The sequence below is a fragment of the Anopheles nili genome, chromosome 2 (genome assembly GCF_943737925.1).
Source record: "Anopheles nili chromosome 2, idAnoNiliSN_F5_01, whole genome shotgun sequence".
Taxonomy (NCBI): Eukaryota; Metazoa; Arthropoda; class Insecta; order Diptera; family Culicidae; genus Anopheles; species Anopheles nili.
This window is the reverse complement of record NC_071291.1, coordinates 46,496,638-46,518,474: the sequence shown is the minus strand read 5'-3', so window position 1 is coordinate 46,518,474 and position 21,837 is coordinate 46,496,638. Positions and strand designations below refer to the sequence as shown.

Sequence of the window (21,837 nt, the reverse complement as noted above, 5' to 3'; positions counted from 1 at the left end):
ATTGGAAGCCACAGTACTCAACCTGAGTGATTTGGTGTTAAACGACTGATATGTACATCACCCTGCTTCCATTGAGCAGCATATTGCTCAAGCATATTATTAGATACAGGTACATATTCTTCGCGTTCCGTCTAGCGCTGTGTTTTTTTTTATTACAACCCCAACCCGCCCAAAAATGTCCATTTACATGAAGACTGACAAGCAGATCGGAAAACCACATCTTGAACGTAGAAGTAGTCGCACAGTAACATTTGGTGGGGAATAGCTTAACTATCATTTGTTAAGATCAATTTTCTCAAAAAACACTTATTGTGTTTGGGAAATCCAAGTCAGTTGGAAACATTTGAAATAATAAATAACATAAGTACGACAAAACGCAAAGAAGACGACCTAATGAATTAAATAGCTTGTGCATCATTGGTTGTAGCTATTTTCTTAGCAAAATCCTTGAATAGCCAATGAGAAACAAAATAAGTTTAATTTTACTTACATTTAAGCAGTTTCCCGCCTGTCAGTAATCTGCCAAAAGAGTCCAATGCACTCTTCATAGCGATGTCCTCGACACACAACACATTCATACACTGAAAAAGAGGATTAGAATTAGGTCGAACAAACATACCAACAAGGAAATTGTTGAGAATGTGTACACTGCGCGAAGGAATTATAAACCATGCATACTGATAGTTGTCTTCGATTCGGTATGTATTTATATGCCATCGTTGTTCTGGGTTCACTATATCTTATCCTGGTCTGCGCCCCTACTCTTTATATGCGTATGTGTCTTGAGCCTTAGTTCTCTTATTCTCGCTATGAACAGCAAGTTACATCAGAAGAGTTGGTTTTGATGAGTTTGTCCCATATCCAGTAATTTATCGGATAAGACATATTTTTTTTCTTGTTTTTTTAACTATACCCAAGCGAACCTCCAGAGATGTAAAAACTCATTGAAAAGCCATATTTTTACTATTTCCATCCCTCGCTTCTAGCATAAGGTACGTAAACTGATATAAAAAATAATGAGACATCTTTCATTCTATAGACGTTCTAAATTTCAATCAACAAAAGTATGTATGAAAATTTATATGCTAGCTCAATCATTGTTGCTGACATTCTATCTAGATTCAATCAGTATATAAAATTCGTAAGATAGGAGAATTAATGGCAACGCATTTTCACTTACTACTCAAAATTAATTTTTCGTATGGATTTCAAATGGACCAGTTATAAACATCCTATTGAGTGAACCATAAATTCCTTAACTTGCCATTACGTCTTCTGTCTCATGACATTCAACTGTACCACGAGGAATCGAGGAAAAACTTGAAACATGCAAATCAAGGGAAATTGTATCATAACCATACCATTATGCCAGTTTTCTATCATACAACATACCATCATTCAGCAAGTATTACAAGGAACAAGGTTTATTAGATGCGAATGTTCTCATTTATGACAATCCTTTTCCCCATTGTAGAACAATTTCCTAGTGCTAACGGATTAACTTAAACAAGCTACGATATCTATTCCACCGACCGCTGTCGACTGACTCACCGGTCCAACATAAAAGTACTCCAAATTGTGGCCACATAGTTACGCTTCCTTCTTTATCTTTATCGACTTTCATCTTCGTTATCAACATCATGGCGCGTATTCTGACGCCCCTATTTGGCCAGACCGACTTTTTTCGCTTCCACTTCGTAGATCAACAGGCGCCACATTTTCACTACGAAAACCTCAGCTTCTTCATCGAGTACCTGGCGACGATATGAACGACAGTAAACGGTGAATGACCAACCAAAAATAACACATATCTGCTATTCACAGCATCATAACTCACCATTTGCACATCGTCTAGAATACCCTGGGGAGTGCTACCGGCGAGCACTTTCGAACAAATGAAATCGACCAGCGTTGGTTCCGGTTCGCCGATGTACTCAATGATCTTTTTGTTTATCCATGGTCGAATCTTTTTCTCGATCGTACTATCAATTTCAGTCCAATCTAGTGGATAGTTAAAGAGGTCACTTTTCTCCGTTGGTATTTTGTCGATAATACTCTTAATGTTTTTGCGCTTTTCTTCCTGTGACTTTTGCGATTCTCGAATAGAGGATTCGTCCTTCTTGCTCTTCGATGATTTAGCTGTTCCTGCTGGTGTGCTGTTGGCCGTTCCAGTAGGCGTGTCCAACTGGCCTCGGGCTTCTTCGTACTCTGTAAGAAACGACGAAATAATAACAGCATTATGATGCCGTGCTTGCCTTGTATTCACTTGAAAAGTTCATGCGAACCCCTATTTACCTAGTGGAACAAGTTTACGTTTCTTCGGACCGTTCGATTCCTCCGTATCATCGTCCAGGCTGTTGAATACGTCTTTCATTTCTAGCTTTTTCTTTTTCGCGTTAACATTCAAGTTCAGGCTTATTGTCGGACCAACTGCCGACTGTGGTAAAAGTTGCTGGTGTTGGTGATGCGACGATTTATCCGATATAGAATTCATTTCACTGTTACTGTTTGCATCCGGGCTCTCGGGAATTCCGTGTTGCGAGTTCGATCGGATTGAGTGTCTGGAGCCTTCATCGTCCAGATTCACATTCGGTGCGCCAGATGTACCTGTTCCGCTACCACTATGGCCCATCAAACCGAACGAGTCCCTTGTTTCAGAGCCCGCATGAGGTGGATGCTGTCCAGCAGAAGCTACTCGCTGTTCCGTAGCATTGTGGTGAGAATGATGATGATGATGATGGTGATGCGGATGGTGATGCTGATGATGATGTTGTTGATGGTGGTGATTGCTATTCCCCATTCCATCCATTATGCTAGCGGAACCCGAGCCCGGCCCATTAGAAGCGCTGCTGTTCGCAGCCTGTAGTGCACTTCCGGCGGGTGAGCTGAAGTTTTCCTGCCCGCTTGAATCAGACTCAATTGGTTCCGCATCAACCGATGCGAGCTCTCTAGATGCCTGTGCCAGGACGTAGCGCTCTTTGTTCATTCGCTCGCGTTCTTTCGCCCGCTGACGTTCGATTTCCCGAAGGCGTTCGCGCTCCAGTTCCCGTTCACGTTGTTGCGATTGTTCTAGGTTAACGTCGATTAATATCTTCGGTTTGTATAGATCTTCGCGCTCCTTTTTGGCTTTCTCGAACTCTAGCGTCGGGTTGTCATATTCTCCACTAAAGATTTTATTTTTCAACTCGTCCAATTCCTCTTGTTCTTTGTTTCTGTCCTTGGAATCGGCGTCTGCTTCACGAACTCTTTCACCCAGTCGTCGCTGCAGTTCTCGGCCCCTTTGAAAATATCACATCATTAGTCAATTGCCAAACAACTTCTCTTTTACCAATACTTACTTGTAATATTTCGGATCATCCCGGTCGTCGTCGTAATCTTCAAGGAATTCTTTCAATCGCTTTGCCTCTCTTTCCCGCTCTTCCTCCTTGCATCGATCCTTTTCCCGTTCCTTTTCGTAATCTTTCGTTTTTCTCCTTTCACGAGCTTCCCAATTCCGCAACCGTTCTTGATATGCCGCCTCCTTATCGCGAGCCTTCTTCTCGGTCTTTTTCCGTTCTCGGGCTTCTTCCTCAATTTCCTTCTCTTTCTGGATGTCCCGTGGATTTCGATTCACCTTACTATCCTCCCGTTCCCGTTCCCGCTCGCGTTCTCGTTCCCGTTCTCGTTCACGCTCCCGTTCGCGTTCGCGTTGGCGTTCCAGGTCTCGTTCTCGTTCACGCTCGCGCTCCCTTTCACGCTGTTCACGCTCTCGCTCGCGTTCACGTTCCTTGTCACGTTCACGTTGCTCACGTTCGCGCTCCCGTTCACGATCTCGTTCACGATCGCGTGATCGCGACCTGCTGCGTCTTCTAGAGGAATTAGATGGTTTCTTTTCCTTCCGTGGTGACACCGAACGTCGCTGCTTCTCTTCGGCACGTTTTTCCTCCCGTTTTTTGCGTTCCTTTTCCTTTTCCTTTTTTAACTCCTCTTCCTCGGTATATTTGCGGAACTTGCCAATCTCTTTATTGATGATGTCACGTTTTCCATCTTCGATGTCGACTGTTTGAAGCATTTTTTTCTGCTTTGCTTGTGTATCCTCCTGCTGCTGTTCTGCGGCTGCAAGTTCTTCGCGAAACTCTTCCAAAATGCGGTTGATCGATTCCATCGCATCATCATCGCCTCGTTTTTCCGAAGCCTCATTTGTCTTTTCAGCATTATTTTCATCTTCACGAAATGAATCCAACAATGCTTTGTTCTTGGCATCCACCTTGGCCACCAACTTTTTGCCTCCAACCTCAAGATCGTGTACTAACCGCACCGCTCGTGCACCTCCTGCAGGACTGTTCAATCAGGAAATCAATATTAGACGGATGATTTCGAAACGATGTATATATACTTACTCGTATTCGCAAAATCCAAAGGTCGATACTCGTTTCCAATTTAACATCATGCCGCATGTTGCCAGTATCTGTTTAATCATCGGATCCGGTACTTTTTCACTGATATTACCTACAAACACGGTTACTATTGGCCCATCATACACCGGTTCCGGCTGTGGGGGAGGTTTATTGTTGTACATCTGTGGGCGTGAACCGATAGTGGCTCCCGAACGAAAACTTCCGCCACGGGTAGATGGAGGCGGCTGATTCATCGCAGGCATCATTGGTTGCTGAACAGAATAATAGAAGATTGCTGTTCAAGGCATCATTTCTATCATTTGTATTACTTGGTACATACTTGAACAATTGGTGGAGCAATGTACGGAATTCCGGGTGATACAATCGTGGTACCCGGGGGTCGAGGATGAAATGACATGGTGATAGCTTTGTTTTTTCTGTTAACAGAGTGAATATTCAGAATGTTTTCTTAGATCAGCTTCAAGGTATGCAATATTGAGCTCGCGCGTGATAGCTTTAAAACCAGCACTATACAAAGTCTTTGTGGATTGAAAGAAAATTTTGAACTGTGTACTGAACTTCTACAGTCAAATATGGGCAGTTTCCAGAGAAACCGCCATACGTGTATTATGATTTAGTTTGACAACAATCGATTTTTTGGTTTGGCTTCACACCGATTTGCACTCCCAAACAGTTGCTATGACGGTCCACATTACCACTCGACACCCAACTTTCCCGGTTTCTTCTATCAGAGACACACACACGCGGTTTTAGTTTGCACACAGTCACACGCGCCTAACCCTGCTACGAGGGTCATCAACGGAGGCGCGCTAGGATGGAAAGTGAAGAACTTTTCAGCTTCTTCCCATGCCGCACTAATGCAGTATTTACCATTCGTATCAACGGCAAATGCCGATCACTACTCCACTCATCCGGCTACCGCACGAAGTATGCTTTGATAATTTCCAATCACCGGTGTTGTACGGAAAGCTAGAGAAATGGAATCTTCACAATTTTGCTTGGCTTTCTGCTTTTTCGGTGCAAAAAAAGAATAGTTATGTGCGATTGCTATATTTGACAGCAGAAGCGTTTTCGGAGCGTCTTCGAATTTGTTACTGTCAAAATGGTCATATGCGGAACAAAATCTTCAACGTTACTGTGCTGCCATGTTGCATTTATTTTTGACAATCAATAGGGCATTTCTTTTATTTTCGACACTGCCAAATATGTTTTAAAAGTATATTAGTAAAAAGTATTTCAAATAAACAAGCAATATTCAAACAAGCATCTCGATAGCAGCCAAACAATATTTTATTTCCATTTTGGAAGGACAGTTTTTGCATCCTTCGATAACTTTAAAAAATTGTAACCAAATTTGACAGCTAAAAGCGTTCGAAACCTGCCGGTTTGAAATGTCTCGTATTCGAATTAGATTACAATAGGAATCATAACAAACAACCAAACAAAAAATATATTGCAAGTCAAACTCACCATGCTTGTTCTTACTGATGCGGTTTGCGTTCGCGTACTGTGTAGTGAAAAACTACTAGTCGGTATGACAAAATAATGTATTCATCACTTCAGCGAACAGGTTTACAATGTTACGTTCCGTTATCTTCAGCAAATGGAAATCAATTGCTGCTGCTGTTCTTGACACCGAGTTGTAAAACGAGACGAACTATTGTTCCCACGCCGCGGCTGATGGATAAAATACACGGAATTGAAACGTGCAGCATTGGAAATGAAAAATTTCTAGTGATATTTCATGCAGGGCGAGAAGCCTACAGTACTACATTGGACTGCAAAACGTATACATTTTCCGAATGTACACGCATCTCTATCTCAGAGGAGGTTTGCTTCCAACCAGTTCCTCATATACGCCGTCGAGTCAACGATTGGATTAGTTGCATATCGCTACTATCTCCGACACAGCTCTGTATCGTCACTAGCCATGGAGTGGCAGTGCTCTTAGAACGTAATAAAAACCTTGACATCGTGCAATGGGATTTCGTCGAAAAAACAGCCTGCGAGGATGGTTCTACACTGTACTGTTCAACCATCATCGGTCAGCGATGGGAGGAAGCTCTGTGCTTCTCTGGAACGGCTCTTGGGTTATTGTTAGTGTGGTCTGTTGCCGGCAGCAAAAACTGTCGAGGCAAAGTTTTGGCGAGTGTCTCGGCTCACAATGGCGTAATTTTTTCTATAGCCTGTGATTTAAGCTCCGGCTTGCTGACAACAACTTCTGACGACCGTTCCGTAAAATTTTGGAATATAAATATAGAACGCAATGGGGGTGATATAAAAGGAGTGATTCTTCGCGAAGAACGATATTGTTTCGCTCATACTGCAAGAGTATTCCAGTGCCGCATAATCAAAAGTGGTAGGTAAACCTCACAACAAGACAGTTTTTTATGGGGATTTTTAAAGTACTTTACATATGTAATCATTTTCAGCTTCTCAAACGTTGGTTGCATCGATTGGAGAAGATTCTCATCTTTGCCTATGGAATCCTAATGGTGATTTATTGCTTAAGAAACGTCTAGACGAGGGTCCTACTTTGTGGAGCATGGATTATGATGATGAAAAAACCACAATTTTCGTTACTGCAAGTAATGGAAATCTACACAAATATTGTATTAGAGACTTTGTGGATGAGAATAGTGTGCAATTCAAGAATTGTAGCGATTTGGTAGATATAAGCCCCGTATTGGAAACTAACGAGCATTTAGCAAAAGTTAAATTCTTGCACAACGGGTCTATAGTAGGTGTGACGAACAAAAATTCTGCCATTGTACTTGACAAAACTGGTAAAATTGTGTGTACCCTGAAGCAGATGGAATTCAAATGTAGCATCGTCGATGCTGAAGAATTTCATCTTTTTCTCGCCGGTAGCAAATGCATTCATGTTTACGATGTGTCTGAAAATAACTACACAACTTTGAAAACTTGTAAAAGTATATCGTTTGTCCAAGACGCTTTTAATACTACTACACTAGAATATAGCACGCAAGAGGGCATCATACGATCATTGAATTATTGCACGCGGTCTAAAACTGTTGCCGTATGCGATGAAAGTGGACGATGTCTGATATTAGATGAATGGCTGACAACTGTGCGCTCCTGCCATAGAATTCCAAAGTCGTCTGAAAGATGGATAACATCCTTCGTTGCTCTCAACGAAGAGTTATTACTTCTCGCCGATCGCTCCGGACACTTGTATCTGTTTGATCGACTCCAAGTAGATCCGATCTTTCAATTGGCCAACGTCCATGGCAAACTTGGCATTACATCGATTACTGTCGATGATGCGCTTCTCACTGACGAAGGATATCATTTGAAAACAACGGGCCATGATGGAAGAATCTATGAACTATTTGTCAATGTTATCGAGCGAAAGTTAGAAGTACTAGTATTTTATAAATCTCTCATAGGATGGATCGATCGCACTTTATGTTATGACAACAGACGACTTTACCTAGGATTTAATGGTTCTCATTTCGTTATGGCCGACGATTGTAACGAAATATACACACAATTTGACTGTGGTGGAGGTCATCGCTGTTGGGATGTTTTTTACAATCAGTACTCAAAGACATTAACATACGTATTTATTCAGCACAAAAGATTAAAAATGTTTGAATATATGGCAAGGACAAACACGGGCACTGAACTGAAATTGCCGCGATTCAATTGGCATACACGAGCTTGCAATACATTGGAAATTGCCCGCTGGGGCGACTTTTGTTTGCTCCTTTCTGGGGGAGAAGATAACATTCTACGGATAAATACGCTGGCCAATGGCGAAATACTTGAAGACCCTCGCAAACATTTATTCAATCACATCTCGAGCATTAAAACGATCGTACTGAGAAAGCACAATGAAAACGATACCTTGATCATGGTATCGGCCGGAGGAAGAGCGCAGATATGCGTGACGAGTATCGATTTAAAAAGTTTCCGGATCAAACAAGAGTGTGAGTACATGCTTTTGGCAACAGATTTAGAGCGCAGTCGATGGAAAACAAATCGCAGATCAACCATCGATCCGGAAACAAAATTTATGTGTGCTGCTTTAATCCCGAATGATAGGATTGTTTTTGGATGCTCTGATGGGTTTGTGCGAATTTTTCAAGTAGTGTGTTGTGATAGACAGTGGTCGGTGTCACCGATATGTGAAACGTTTTACGGCCGATGCATACTTCAGGTGATGAGCATGGATATGCATGGAGATACCATTTTTGTTACCATGGCAACCGACGGTTATATATGTTTTTGGAATGTTTCTACACCCAATGAACCAGTATATCGAACCCGTCATCATAGTAGCGGAGTAAATGCGGCCGATGTGAGAGAGATGGATGATGGAAAGGTACTGATAGCCACTGGCGGTGATGATCAGTCAATAGTGGTATCTTTGTTCGAAATATCAAAGATTGAGGGCCAGCTTCAAATTCGATTAGTGTGGCAAGTAAGTGAAAAATATTTACATACAGCTCAGGTGACAGGGTTAAAGTTGCTAGACATAGAAAGATTGATAAGTGTAGGAGTTGATCAACGAGTATATGTCAGCAAATTTAGTAGCTGCACGCAATTCGAAGTCATAAGCAGCACAAACACTTGTGTGTCGGATGTGAAAGGGTTGTCTTTACTGCCTAACGAAAATAACTTAATTATATATGGTTGCGGCATAGAAATTATAAACCTATCAAACTTTTCGAATGTTCAATAATAGATGCAATAAACCGAAACCGTTAGTATATGATTTTGTTTTTCTATTAAAATGTGGTTGATCCGTTAAATCATGCGCCATTTTAACATGTATGTTATGTAAATAAATGTATATAGTAAATAACCACCGAGTTGGGTCGGGATGAGGTTAAAAAATGAAAACAAAGATACTTTAGCTTTGTAAAATGAGGCTGCTCATGAGGAGCAACGGTCATTGGCAGTCATGCGTAGATAAAGAAACATAATAAAATATGTTTTGCATAGTATAAAATAAATAATGGTTGTAATTTACATAAGTTACCATCCCATTAAAAAGGTTTAAGAAAAAAATGAACATGAATGTAAACTTTTGGTGTTTTTTTTGTGATTTTCTGATAAATTTTCTGTTTTATTTGCACACTGTTCGCTGACGCTTGACGTTTTCGTGGAGCGCAAAATGCTTGAATGTATGAAACACGTGCCCTACCTGTAACTGGAGGCGCCTGGTACTTTGTGTGGGATGAAGAAATTTTCGTTGCTGTCAAAAATGGTTCATTTTTGTTTTCGCTATCTGATCAAATTGAATAGATTTTAAAAACAGATATACACGTACCTTAACCCATCAGGTTTGAAATAACATATTTCAAAACAAAAAAATCCCTTTTTTTGGGTCACATGTCTATAAAATATAACCATGCTCAAAAGTCACTCAGAGTGTTCAAGAGAATCATTACCATATTGTATAACGCTCGCTTCACCTTCGCATTGCTCGTTGCTCTCGTTATTCTCACACTATGTACTGCAACAAGTAAACCTGCATATTACTTCGTTTGATGTGTTGGAAAGTTTGCAGTTATTCATTTATTAGAAGCATTAATTCGGCAAACATCCCGCCTCGCTACCAGCTAAGGAATGTCCTTGCGCTTACCAGGTACCGTACATTTGTATGCACGTATACTGGAGCAGCTCCTACGCGCTATGTACTGCTATGTACTACCATTCGGGTTTCTCTCGGGAAACGTCGACCATTTGTTGAATGTGTTGGTGGTTGGTTAGCGATGCTCTCCCTCAAATGCGCTAAGTTACATAAAAACCAATGTCGTCAAAAGAAATTTTCTTCAGTTGCTGAGAAATTCTTGCCGTGGGTGAACTCTCGTTTCTATGCGCTTTGCGTAGGTACGTGTCATGGGTGCCAATTGATTGAAAAATACTCACTTCACATGTTCTAAGCCACCCATCAACACACGAAAATAGTAAAGTGAGCTGTTGGTGAATGGTGGAACCTGGTAGCTTACCTTAACCGTGCCTCGCTGGGCAGTAAAGCGCGTACTATACCGGGAGCTTTTTTTACATACACTGTTCCTACCAATTGGTGCTCTCGATTGATTATGGAGCGTTCGATCGATTGCTGGGCTGCAAATGTGCAAATAATCAAAGTGCAAGTGTACAGAGGCTGCTCAGCTCCGAATTAATTTTTGCCCTAATGTCCAATCACATGCTTAGCCTACGAATGCTGTCGTTGTAACACTTCGCCATATGCCAATACAGATGTCAGCGCTGCTGTAATTGAATACGGTGGATATTGTGTATTCTATTCACATCCCTAACAGGGCGTATTAGTTAGTGCTAAATTGCCCGCACAGGATATGCAGTAAAAAAAAGTTAACGCCTTCAAATACCTGCAGGCGAGATGGTAGAAAAAAAATATATTATAAGGGCGGCGTGATGTTCTGATTAGATTTTCGCTCATGGCCACGGCCATTTACTGCGCACGACAGCACCGACGGTGGCCTCTGTTGCAGATAGTTCGAGTGTTTTGACACAGGGTTCGGGTTCATATGGCTTCGTTTCCATTCCTCGAGATTTCATACACGAAGCTTTAGGCAGAGTGAAATCGTATGTGTGTGTGTGTGTGTGTGTATGTGTTTCCCGCCATCCATTAGCTGGACACTCTGTTTTCACTGTGAAAAGATGAATATCTGGTCCTAAAGGGCTTTCAGTGGCATCGTTTTATTTCAATGGTTTTGTGATCATGGAGGATATCAAGGCAACAGTTTTTAAAGCAGAAAACGTAATAACGGTACTAAAAATCTTTATTTAATCTAGCTCTTTGTAGTGTCAATTCGGTTGTGTTTTGTGAGGATAAGTGATCGGTTTTGAGGAAGAAAACATTACGTATGGATGCTTTCTAAAACACTTCAGTTAAATTACCTTGCATTCTACGTCAGTGCTCAAAGCATTGTTCATCAGGAATCGTGGTGAGAGCGAAATGGAGCAACAGTAAAAGATCATTTATGTAAGTTTGCGGACATTTTGTTAAACTATGAAATCGGTAATAATTTCGAAATGTTTATGTTCCGTTTTTCTACTTAACCAATAGTTTTATAAGATCTGTCGATGGGGAAGAGAGTTTACTATATTTCAAATTATACTTTAAAAGATCGTATTTTGCACACTATACAGCATTCTATCCAAAAACAAAAATCATTCTCAAAATATATCTTGAAACTTTTCTTCATGTTATAGCGCATCTGAAAGCTAGATCTTTAAAATATTTGAATTTGTTTCTGGCTCATTTTGCATTGTATGATATAGTTAGTCTTACATAAACGAACTTCTATGTGCAAGCAAATCAATGCTTTCCTTTACAACGTCTGGCAATAATTTATTCAACTCATCGCCTTATGACGCTACCATATGATCTAAGAATAACCTGAACAGAAACCATTTGTCGAACGTTCTTCGAAGGGCGTTTTACATTTTAACTATAGAAAATCAATAACATACACTTATGGTTCAGTTTCTCGAATCCAGTCTTGAGGAAATAGGAACAATGGGGGATAGCTGTGTGATACATATTTGTCATGCGAAACGAATCATAAAACCCTAACTTGTACACCACTAATCTCGTGCATGACGAAACCATGCAGTAATGAAATGTTTCACAGCAACGAAGGAAAAGTCCTGAAAGGTTGGTAAGCAAAATCCACATGCGTGCACATTAGTACGCTGTTGTATTGCTTGGCTAGAGCAGTGCGAGAGGATTTAAACGCATGGTGTCGAGGGAGACACCCATATTTCTTTGCCATCCAGCAATTTCCAGCACTGTTTGCCAGCTCCTGTTGGCTAGAGTATTGTGTAGGAATAAGAAACGTGACGCGTGCTGCCCCGGGTCTAATGCTGCTTATTCAAGAGGCTCTTGGAAAAACAAACATTTAAAAACTGTCATGACATCGAGCGGATGTGTATGTTGACAATCCAGCGCGATAAGAAGCCGTAAGTCTGTCTAGGCCCTTGTGGGTGTACACCGGCTGCAAAATGATACAAGATTATCGATTTTGAATAATCTTACGGAATGAGCCCAAGTCGTAACGGGCTTTAGTTTACACAACAAAACCACCGTTGTCCTCCTCATAGGTCAGAACGGTCCTGACGGTGTGATAGGTCGTAGGCATACGGCCTCCAAGACATGCGGATAAAAATAGTATACTACATCGTTGAAAATGTTGCCAGAACATGTTTGGGTGGTGCGATGCGATGATGCCGCGCATGTTTACAGGCATCACATTTCCATTGCCATTCCTAATTCCTTAGTACACGTTGGTAATGGATGCGATATCAATAGTCCGTTTTTTGTACAACTTGCAACCGTCACCGAGCCTATTGCTATCCGCGTGTTGTGTTTGATTTTAATGGTCTTTCATGTTTGTGTCATAAAAGCTAAGTTTTTTTTTCCAGAAAATGGCAATGATATGTTTTATTATAGAAAGAATTGATTGTTTGCACAACTGATCAGTTTTTTTTATATTTCTGTGGGTCTTCAAATTTAAATTTACAACACCGATACCAATAAGCACTTTGAAAGTTGGTACTTGAGTTTTGAAGCAGCAAAATTGCATCTGATTTGTATTATGTTTGCTGCTTTAAAATATAACCAATATTTAGTCATTTACAGCACCATCAACATTTACCCAGCAATAACAATACAATATTTTGTTGCAAGTTTTTCTGGTAAACAAACTCTACTTAGGAAACTTTTTACTAGTTTTCATACGCGTATATATAAATATATCACCATAAGTGCTTTTGTCTCTGTTTTTATTGTTACGTCCTATGTTCGGTTGGCTGTTTTGGTTTATCTAGCAAAAAAAGTCTTTTTATGTTTGGAACAAAAAACATAAAACCCCAAAAAAGGTTCCCTAGCAAAGGATAATGCTGTATTTGTTTTCCTTTCATGGACATTTCCATTTGATGATTGAGATAAATGAGGTTCTACTGGCATTGTCTCTTGCGTTATAAATTATCTCCATGTTCCATTGGTAAATGGATCGACGTAAGGAATTTGAACGCTTGTTGCTGTTTTCATTCTTTCTACACATTTTGTCTAAGCATTTTCATCAAATTTATAACAATAACGTCATATACCAGAACGTTGCTGAAGTTAATCAACAATATGATTTACTACATATTTTTACATTAATAAGCATTAGCTATGTGGTTTATAACTACTCTCAGCAACATACCTATGTGTTGGAAAAGCGTTATTTGAAAAAGTTTCAGAAAAAAGGTTTTCGTGCTGAGAAGTCGGTACTCTTGCACGGTAGCAACGTTGAAAGCTCCTAATGGGCTTTTATGCAGGATAATGATATCGCAGTTATATTTACCCTTTTTTATGGGTTATTTTTACTTCATTCTTACGCAATTATTTTTACCTCGTTCCGAGCTGTTCTTGTCGATGTTTGTAATTTTCTGTTGAGTTCCGTTTTGTGTTGTGTTGTTCAATTTGCATCTCAATGTCGACACACAGTCGGCACTACTGCCAGAATTTTCATATTACGACCGGCTTAAGTATTCTTATTCATGATTCACCTAATCATTTGGAATTTTTTACCAAATAGCGAAAGACCCTGTCCATTTAAAATTGTGTATCAAAATGAAATATAATGATATTTAAAAAGAAAAACAATCATTATACAGCGCTAGAAATAAAATTCTTCACATTACCGAACTCGTCGCCTTACCACCAGAGTGTGCTTAGTGTGTTTCTGAAATTGCACACCAAATGCGAAGCAGCATCCAATTTCGCATTCCGGCACAAATTACACCCTTCCATGTGGAAAATCCTTGAGGTCTTCTGTCCAGAGAAAGGGGAAAACTCAGCTACGCTGGTTACTACTATTGGAGATTATAACCAAACAAAAAGAAGGGACTTCGTGCAAACCGAGCGGCGCCGGAAAAGTAAATAAAATTTCGTTGACCGTGCGGTTCCATAAGCATTGACCCAATTTTTCGTTCAATTCCGGGATGCCGAGACGGTTTGCTTTCGTCATTGAACATTTTATTTGTCATTTTATCGTATGAAATAACGTTGTATGGAAATAGTTAGCTTAAATTATGCTAGCAAAGATTTATGAGCACTACGCGGAGTCGTCTCGCAAATCGATCCGTATGTCTATGTCAAATTCCGGCTCGTAAGGTTGCTGCGTATTCGATCCACCGCTTCCACCCGAGGGCACCGGTCGAGGGGATGTTGTTGGCCGACCGTGCGTGACCCCTGGTGCCACGTATGGTGGTCGTGCTGTCGGTCGCCTGGTAGGTGCCTCCACCGGTGCAGGAGTGGTCGTTGTAGTCGTAGTAGTAGTGGACGTTTTCAGCAAAAACGGAGCCAAGTACGGTGCTTTGGTAGTGGTCAGCGCCGGAGCAAGGTATGGTCGGGGCGGTGGAAAATGGCTGATGGGTCGCACTAGCTCATACGCGGAAGGCACTGGATGTGCGTTGAAATACTGATAGCCTCCAGGATGTTGGTGGTACTGAAAAGCTGGTGTTTGGAAGTGCACCGTACTAGTGATGCCATTCTCGCTACTTCCGGAACCGCTGCTACTGCCGGCTACTGTTCCCACGGTAGTCTGGTTTGCCCTTGGCGGATGGCGCAAATGAATCATCTGGATAACTCGTTCGGCGAAATTGCCCCCGTACGATGCTGAGCCCGTTGGCTGAGTCAACGAATAGGTTGGCTTTAGAGGGGAAAAATCCACAGGTACGTAACGAACGCTTTTTTCGTGCGATTCGTAAACTGGAAGAAGGCTTTCTTGCTTCACGTACGTCCGCTGTGGTTGCGTTTGGAATTCATTGGTGGCAATCTGCTCGACGGGCGAAGGGAAATTTTTCACCGTGTATGGCGGCTTGGAACTACCCTGCAGATATTTGTTAAATTTGCGCTTGTCATATCCGGACGATGCGCCATCGTTGTAGCTGCGAATGTAGGGAAAATGAACACCGTTAGTGGAAGCAATATGAAATATTTCGCTTTTATGAGCGCAACCTTTAAGGGTGCGACATTTCCGTACTTACTGATAGTTGAATTCACGACCTTCACCCAATTTAATGTAGTCCAGTCGGTGTTCCGCCACATTATACGATGCAACCCATGGATGATGCCAACAGGCGGCCACAAACTGTAAATGTATCACGTGCAAGTTGATGAATTTATTGTATAATGTGATGAAAATTAAAGGAAAATATGTCAAATACTAAAACAAACTAGTCATTGTGATAAATTGTGCAATATCTTTCAAACAAATAATTTTAAAACAAAAACAAATGAAATGCAAATCAACAAAATTGAGAAACAATTGCAATCAAATATATTGATACAGTTACCCTTTTAAAAGAGGTAATTTAAATCAAATTATCATCGAGCCTACATCTCATATACATTTTCTCACGGTTTATTTCCATTTCAAATGTTAGAAATAAAAAATGAAACCCATCGCACAAATTGAAATGTTGTGATCATTTTATTACGTCGATGGATGCTCTGTTTTGGTTACGGTCAAATGATCATGCTCATAGGAACAGCCAACTCATGCCACTAATGCCTCTATTTGCGAGAAATCTCATGAGACAATTGGAAACGTCTCGCTGTGTCGATATTGCGCTGTGCATCAAAGCACAACCCATGCATAGGAAACGTTTATTGGCCCATTAATTACACAAAAAAGCTTCTCAAGGCGACTGCCGGCTGGCTGAAATTCACATATCATGAAATTGGGATGAGAAAAAAAAACCACCAGCAATGTGAAAACTAAAAGCATTTAATCGTACCGTAAACGGGCATGTGGGAGGTGTTGAAAGTGTCAGTCGGCCATAAGCGACAAAACAAACAGTGCGTGGCCGAAAAGAGACACCACAACGAGGAAGTACGCTTCCACTGAATAGCCAATACCAGCGGGCGACGAAATGGCGCTCTAGTAACGCAATCGCGAACGTGGCGAGCAGCAGTTTGAGCCATAGGGCGGCCCCCGGTAGCACGTGGCCAAATTCGTTGGTCCCGAATCGGTGGCCTCGTCGATCGTGGCTCAGATTATGATCGTTTCGAGAAATCTATTGGCAATCTTCGGCTGGATCGGATAAACGTTTCGATTAAATCCGAACCGAGACGAAGCGCATTAACGCGTGACCTATTCTGTTAGGTGCGGTCATTTGGGTTGAAAACACATTCGATTTTTTTTTGTGTTTTTTCTCGATCCGTTGGGATCTGCGTTCAAACGGAAATTTTCCTCCCCAACGGCCACGTGACGTTTTCATTTTGCGCGCTCGTATAACACCATGGATTGAATGGATTCCTTGGTTGGTGCACTTGAAGATCGAAGCTGTAATAAAGTTCACAATTTGTACGAAATGGTGCGCTTGGCTTGGTGAAAGAGTTAAAACAAAGGTAACCGGTGTGTCGAACAACGTACTCGGAGGGATGGAGAACTTGATTATGCCTTCAACGGCGCACGAAATGTGGTGTTCGGAATGTTTGCGCTCGTGTCATGATTACGTACGCAGCGGGTGCCGGTTGTGCGTATAGTCACGATCCGTGCGCTCGCATAAAGCCCGTTGAACCTGTCGCATTTTATGATGCTGGCGGGCATAAGACTTTTCCAACGTCACCGCACAGTAACAGCGGTTTTTGCATTGGCATTGGCAGGATTGAATGGATGCGTTTCGTTCTATCTTTACCTAAACGGCCAGCGCGTGCAATGCCGAGTCGTTCTACTTTCTAAAGCCCTCAAAAACATGACAGCGTTTCATGGACGTCATGGATTTGTTAGAACCCAGAGCAATGCTGACTATGTCATTGCTCAAATTAATACGCCGATTAGGCGAAACCGCCGTGTTGATCGCCTGCGGTTTTGCGTTAAATTCAATTATAGTGGGCCGGCACCGCTGAAATGTGTTGACTGGTTATAAGAAATTTAACAGACGGCACTGATCAATAAAGAATACTAATCCGCTCTTTACATTTCCATCGCACATTCGTGCGTCTTTTTTTTGTCGAGAGCAAACACTCTGGAAGATTCTAGCCGGTCGATGGCTAAAGAACATTCTTTGCAGTCTAAATCCAATTATCGGTCCCGAAACACCGAACGGAGACCGAAACGGAAAATGTTAGCAAAACGATACATGAAGCCGCTCATAAGCAACACGGCCAACAACAGCAGACCTGCGTCGCCAGGCATTTTTGTCGGCGGTATCGATGAATATGTTTGGCCATCCGACCTCGCACTCCTGCCAACACGATGGTCTACCTGGTGACTTTTGGCGTTGTAAAACGAAATTGAATTTGGCATTGGTTCGCCGTTGTTTCGGTTTCCCAGTGTTTGTGCTGTATGGGTTGGAATTAGTGGAGGTTTGTGCTGTTTTTTTTTGCTTCCTTGTATGCCAGCTCTTGGATTGCGAGCACCGCATGACGTGCTTGAAGGCAAAAAGAACTTACTAAAACGTAGCTGCCTTCTTCTGCAAAATTTCATACGAAAATACAGCACAGCTGGAGAGGTACACGTTATCACGAATTTAATCGCACAGTAGCAGTCAAGGCACTATCGTCAGTGGTCCATGAAAAGCATACTCACTACTTACGAGCAATTAAAGTTTCGATGGCTAACGCTCCTCGCAGTGATTCTGTCCGGTGATGGTTGGTTCTGCTGAACCATAAAAACATATTCATTTTTTTTTGTTACTAAGCCCGCCTGCAAGAACCCGAAGAATCCTAGAACGAACGCAATCGAGCATGGAGGCTGCTGTGCAAGACCTTCGGTGCTAATGTTCACTACCGGGTTCAAGCTTCTGCAAACAATCGTTACACAGTGGTTTCAGCTTATACACAAGTTTCGATACAAAAAGCCCTGCATTAAGGATCGCTACGATCATAGGCTTTTATCATGGATCACCAATATGATGCCATAATCAAACGACACTGTATTTTAGTTGGCAAAAGGTGTTTACCTTGGGCGCGAAATTGCACGCCCTTCTTTCTCTCACTACTGTCCTTTCGCCTTTCATCCCATTAAGCGAACTCCCCGTGACATGGTTTGGCACGGTTCGAAAAGACTTTCACTTTTCCCAAAACGTCTGCTGGAACGGTGACAACAACGTGGTCGAAATGTTTCTCATATTTTAAGGCAACATTCACCATCCCCCCGTACGTACTACGTATCCACACCAGGAACAGTTGTGAAGGAGACACGCTCTGAAGCCTTTCTTTATGTGTCCTTGAGACCACGCGGTCCTTGTGACAGCTGTGCGGTCACCTACATACGATCGTAACAGCCTCTATAACCGTTGAAGGAGATTTGAATTTGTTTGATTTGTTTATCTAGTCGCCGCAAAACTGGCTTTCCTACATGTTGACGTGCCACCAAGCAAGTTTTAGTATGTTGCAGGGCATTCTTGGAATGGCAAAAAAAACTGCCCTAGCAAAAAACAAGCGGGATTGCCGTGGTCAAGCTACTCGATCGCCATGAGTGCAATTTAGACCTCTCATTTGGATTAACTACTGAATCAAACGTTCAGTTTCCGTCCCGCGTGTGAGGACTAATCTCAAATTAGACGTTTGTCCGGTTTTAGCATGTGTTGCATGTGGGGACCATTCAAATTTTCAAAGTGTGTTTGTTCGAGCCATGTTAAAAGCGAACCAACCAAAACAATGATGTGATACAGACTACCATTCCATTTAATGGCATTACCCACTCGGCTATTGTGGCATTTGATTTATCTTGCCTATTAACGGTTCTGATGTTTGTCATTGAGCAGCATTTCGATTCATCGATCGTTTGAGGGGTTGTATTTTGCTAGCTCTGTTTACAGAACAGTTTGATTAATTTTCAGACAATCCTTGCCGTCAAACGATCGTACTGTAGCATATAAAAGATCACTACAAAACGAAGCTAATTGCTAGGATATAAACTCAATCAGCTGGAAACCGGAAATTGATCAATAAGAGGGCAGTTAACTTGCAGCTTGGCGACGATCGATCAAAATTCAGCATAAAATGTAGTACTATCGTGTAATTGGTCCATTTGATCTTTCTCATAACATAAACACACAGTCAGTTACAATCGCATGGCATGATCATTCCGATCGGCAGCTTTAAGTAACCTTATTCTGCAACAACAGCAATCTTTTCTTCGTAATCTTCAGCGACAAACATGCTATCTAGGCTCTCTGCACTAGATACCGCTTCATGTTTATGCCATACCAAATTTCATTACACGCCCAAGAGTTTCCCGATATGTTGGCGGCAGTATATCCATGGCGAACAATTGGCGATCGTTTGCATAAGCGTCGCAAATCATTTCGGCGGGATCAATGATGCGAACGGATTGTGGAAGTTAATGCACCGTGTATTCACGCTACTAAGTGGAGTAACCGGTAGGTTACTGCCTCTACGTGCTGTTAGAATTTCACTGACGCTCTTTCTTTTTTTTTGTTGCATTTAAATGGAGCTGACGTAAAATTGTTTTCTCACGTTTCATTATTGCTGAAGACTCACACCGAAAAAAAGGTTAATCAATGCATGAAAGCATTCACCACCCACCATCTAGCTATCGCTGTTCAAAGTACTCCCGATAGAGGCATTACAGTTAGATGGGTCAGTCAAAAGATTTCAAATTTCTCAAGATTACACATCAATCGAAACGTAAATTCGTACAACATAAAACACAAACCTCGACCAACGCGCGCGTGTGGGCAGCTGTTGAAGAAGTTGAAAATTTGACCAAGTTTCCAAAGCACCGCCAAAGTGGGTTGGTGTGAAGACGGCGTTTCTGTTCAATTATTTATTTGCTTTTTCGCTCTCGCTTTATCCGAGCCATTAATTGATGGTATGGCGGCTCCCGTCGGCAGTGTGATGCGTATAAGTGATGCAATAAATAATCATGATCTACTTATAAAGCTCGTCGTTTATCACTCATAAGTGAACGTTAAATTGCTCACCGATGGTCAAATAATGAATAATAACGCCTAACCAACATGCGGATGAGAAATGCATCCTCTTGCGAATGTTCCGCTCAATTTCTTGTGCTTCACAGGAACGCACCCCCTTCTTCAGAGGTGTATTTACAAACGATGTTTCCTGCCCAGACGTTGGATATAAATATTCATACAAAAAACCTCCCCTCGACATGCAGCCCGAACGCAGATTGCATGCACAATTCTGCCTGCCAGTGTCGTTCTTGTTAAGCGTCAACAAATGTCAGCGCAAATTGAATCCTTTCGCTTTCGCTGCTGAAGCCAGGTGAAAGCCCTTCAAAAGGCCCAATGTCGTAAGCTGCGATGCAACCACGCCTCGCTTTACGGTTCTGCAGCTTATTTCGGTGACATTGACGCGGCGATCATTTTCGTTCGACAATTTACGCCAGGAAATGAACTCGTAAGGGGTGGGCGTATGAAGGAAAATCACTTAAATATAGGTTCTTACGGCCTCGGTCCGTTAGCGCCGGAAACGTTCACGCGAGGAACTGCATACATTGCATACCAGTTGTAGCCCGGTGCATGTTGCCTCGACGGTGATTTCTCACGTACGAACGTACGAAGTAAGATAAATTTCATCAAAATGCATAAACTCAGCCAATCCATCGAGCGTTTTGTAAGATATTGTATCAACCCCTCTTCGGCTTGAACCGCGATCCATTTAACGGTTATACAAAGTCGCCACGGGGGTCGTATTCGAAATATTTGCTTTCTGGTTTAATGTTTTAGGTTTTTTTTTTCTCCCCGAAAACTGAAGGGTTGAACCTGCAATTATCCCAGGAGCCCGGGGGCGATCGCCTGCCGCGATACCACAAACGATCTCATATTGAGGCCAAATTATGTTCGCACGCACTGACCATTGCAATTGTGGCAAATTATTTCTCCCCAGCGCACACTCACCGAATGGGCAGGAAATGAGCCAGAGATGGTAGCAAATAAAAGATCGGAAAACCGATCAAGATTAATCAATCCAGCAAACAGGTGTGTGCTTGATTGTTACGTCATATGAAAGAAAAACCACACGTTTCAGCGATCACCGATCGCGTTTGTGATCGATCGATCGTATCAGCAGCAGAACCAGCAGAGGAGATGCGTGGACTGTTGCGTGCATGCAGATCATCTCTGACGTGGTGGGATCTGTTTCGCTTGGCGAGGTACACTTACCACAATCAGCAGCCAGCGACCCATGGGTAGAGTACCATTCGGCATCATGCTGCTGTGGGGGAGACGTTTCAGGACACTGGAATGACGAACGTTTGAACGCTCTATCCTGGCCGCAGTTGGACGGTCCTTCGGCGAAAGGTTCGCGATTTTTGCACGCTTTCGCACCAGCCAACGTTTCGTTGCCCGCGTGCTGAAGATGGCGCAACGAGCGATGCGTTGGCCAATTGTTTACCACGACTGGTCGGTTTCGTTGCTCTATCGTTCGTATCAGGCTACTACCTGTCTCGTAATC

General features: G+C 42.1%; 3 protein-coding genes across 3 annotated transcripts; 1 reads left to right on the top strand and 2 right to left on the bottom strand.

Moving 5' to 3' along the window:
* Positions 1-1,396: 1,396 nt before the first annotated feature.
* On the bottom strand, positions 1,397-4,853 carry LOC128721703 (RNA-binding protein 25). The gene is made up of 6 exons (XM_053815482.1): positions 4,717-4,853; positions 4,380-4,648; positions 3,339-4,319; positions 2,296-3,278; positions 1,838-2,208; positions 1,397-1,754 (listed from the first exon to the last, which is right to left on the bottom strand). Exons 1-6 carry the CDS (start codon positions 4,792-4,794, stop codon positions 1,662-1,664), a joined length of 2,775 nt encoding a protein of 924 aa, XP_053671457.1. The 5' UTR covers positions 4,795-4,853; the 3' UTR covers positions 1,397-1,661.
* A 1,015-nt stretch (positions 4,854-5,868) lies between these two features.
* LOC128724376 (WD repeat-containing protein 6) lies at positions 5,869-9,105 on the top strand. Its single transcript, XM_053818105.1, has 3 exons — positions 5,869-5,929; positions 5,998-6,756; positions 6,830-9,105. Exons 1-3 carry the CDS (start codon positions 5,869-5,871, stop codon positions 9,103-9,105), a joined length of 3,096 nt encoding a protein of 1,031 aa, XP_053674080.1.
* A 5,395-nt stretch (positions 9,106-14,500) lies between these two features.
* LOC128724365 (mucin-5AC-like) lies at positions 14,501-21,593 on the bottom strand. The gene is made up of 3 exons (XM_053818094.1): positions 21,546-21,593; positions 15,435-15,538; positions 14,501-15,335 (listed from the first exon to the last, which is right to left on the bottom strand). The coding sequence occupies exons 1-3, from the start codon at positions 21,591-21,593 to the stop codon at positions 14,501-14,503; spliced, it is 987 nt and encodes a 328-aa protein (XP_053674069.1).
* Positions 21,594-21,837: the final 244 nt, after the last annotated feature.

What these genes read in the sequence shown, in the direction of transcription:
- LOC128721703 (XM_053815482.1), bottom strand. Translation starts at nt 4,794, where the DNA reads ATGTCATTTCATCCTCGACCCCCGGGTACCACGATTGTATCACCCGGA. An exon ending in TTGCTCCACCAATTGTTCAA is followed by an intron (nt 4,649 to 4,716) that starts GTATGTACCAAG and finishes TATTCTGTTCAG; the next exon opens with CAACCAATGATGCCTGCGAT. An exon ending in TTTGGATTTTGCGAATACGA is followed by an intron (nt 4,320 to 4,379) that starts GTAAGTATATAT and finishes CTGATTGAACAG; the next exon opens with TCCTGCAGGAGGTGCACGAG.
- LOC128724376 (XM_053818105.1), top strand. Translation starts at nt 5,869, where the DNA reads ATGCTTGTTCTTACTGATGCGGTTTGCGTTCGCGTACTGTGTAGTGAA. An exon ending in TAGTGAAAAACTACTAGTCG is followed by an intron (nt 5,930 to 5,997) that starts GTATGACAAAAT and finishes CGTTATCTTCAG; the next exon opens with CAAATGGAAATCAATTGCTG. An exon ending in GTGCCGCATAATCAAAAGTG is followed by an intron (nt 6,757 to 6,829) that starts GTAGGTAAACCT and finishes AATCATTTTCAG; the next exon opens with CTTCTCAAACGTTGGTTGCA.
- LOC128724365 (XM_053818094.1), bottom strand. Translation starts at nt 21,593, where the DNA reads ATGATGCCGAATGGTACTCTACCCATGGGTCGCTGGCTGCTGATTGTG. An exon ending in GTCGCTGGCTGCTGATTGTG is followed by an intron (nt 15,539 to 21,545) that starts GTAAGTGTACCT and finishes ATACATTTACAG; the next exon opens with TTTGTGGCCGCCTGTTGGCA. An exon ending in GGTCGTGAATTCAACTATCA is followed by an intron (nt 15,336 to 15,434) that starts GTAAGTACGGAA and finishes CTACATTCGCAG; the next exon opens with CTACAACGATGGCGCATCGT.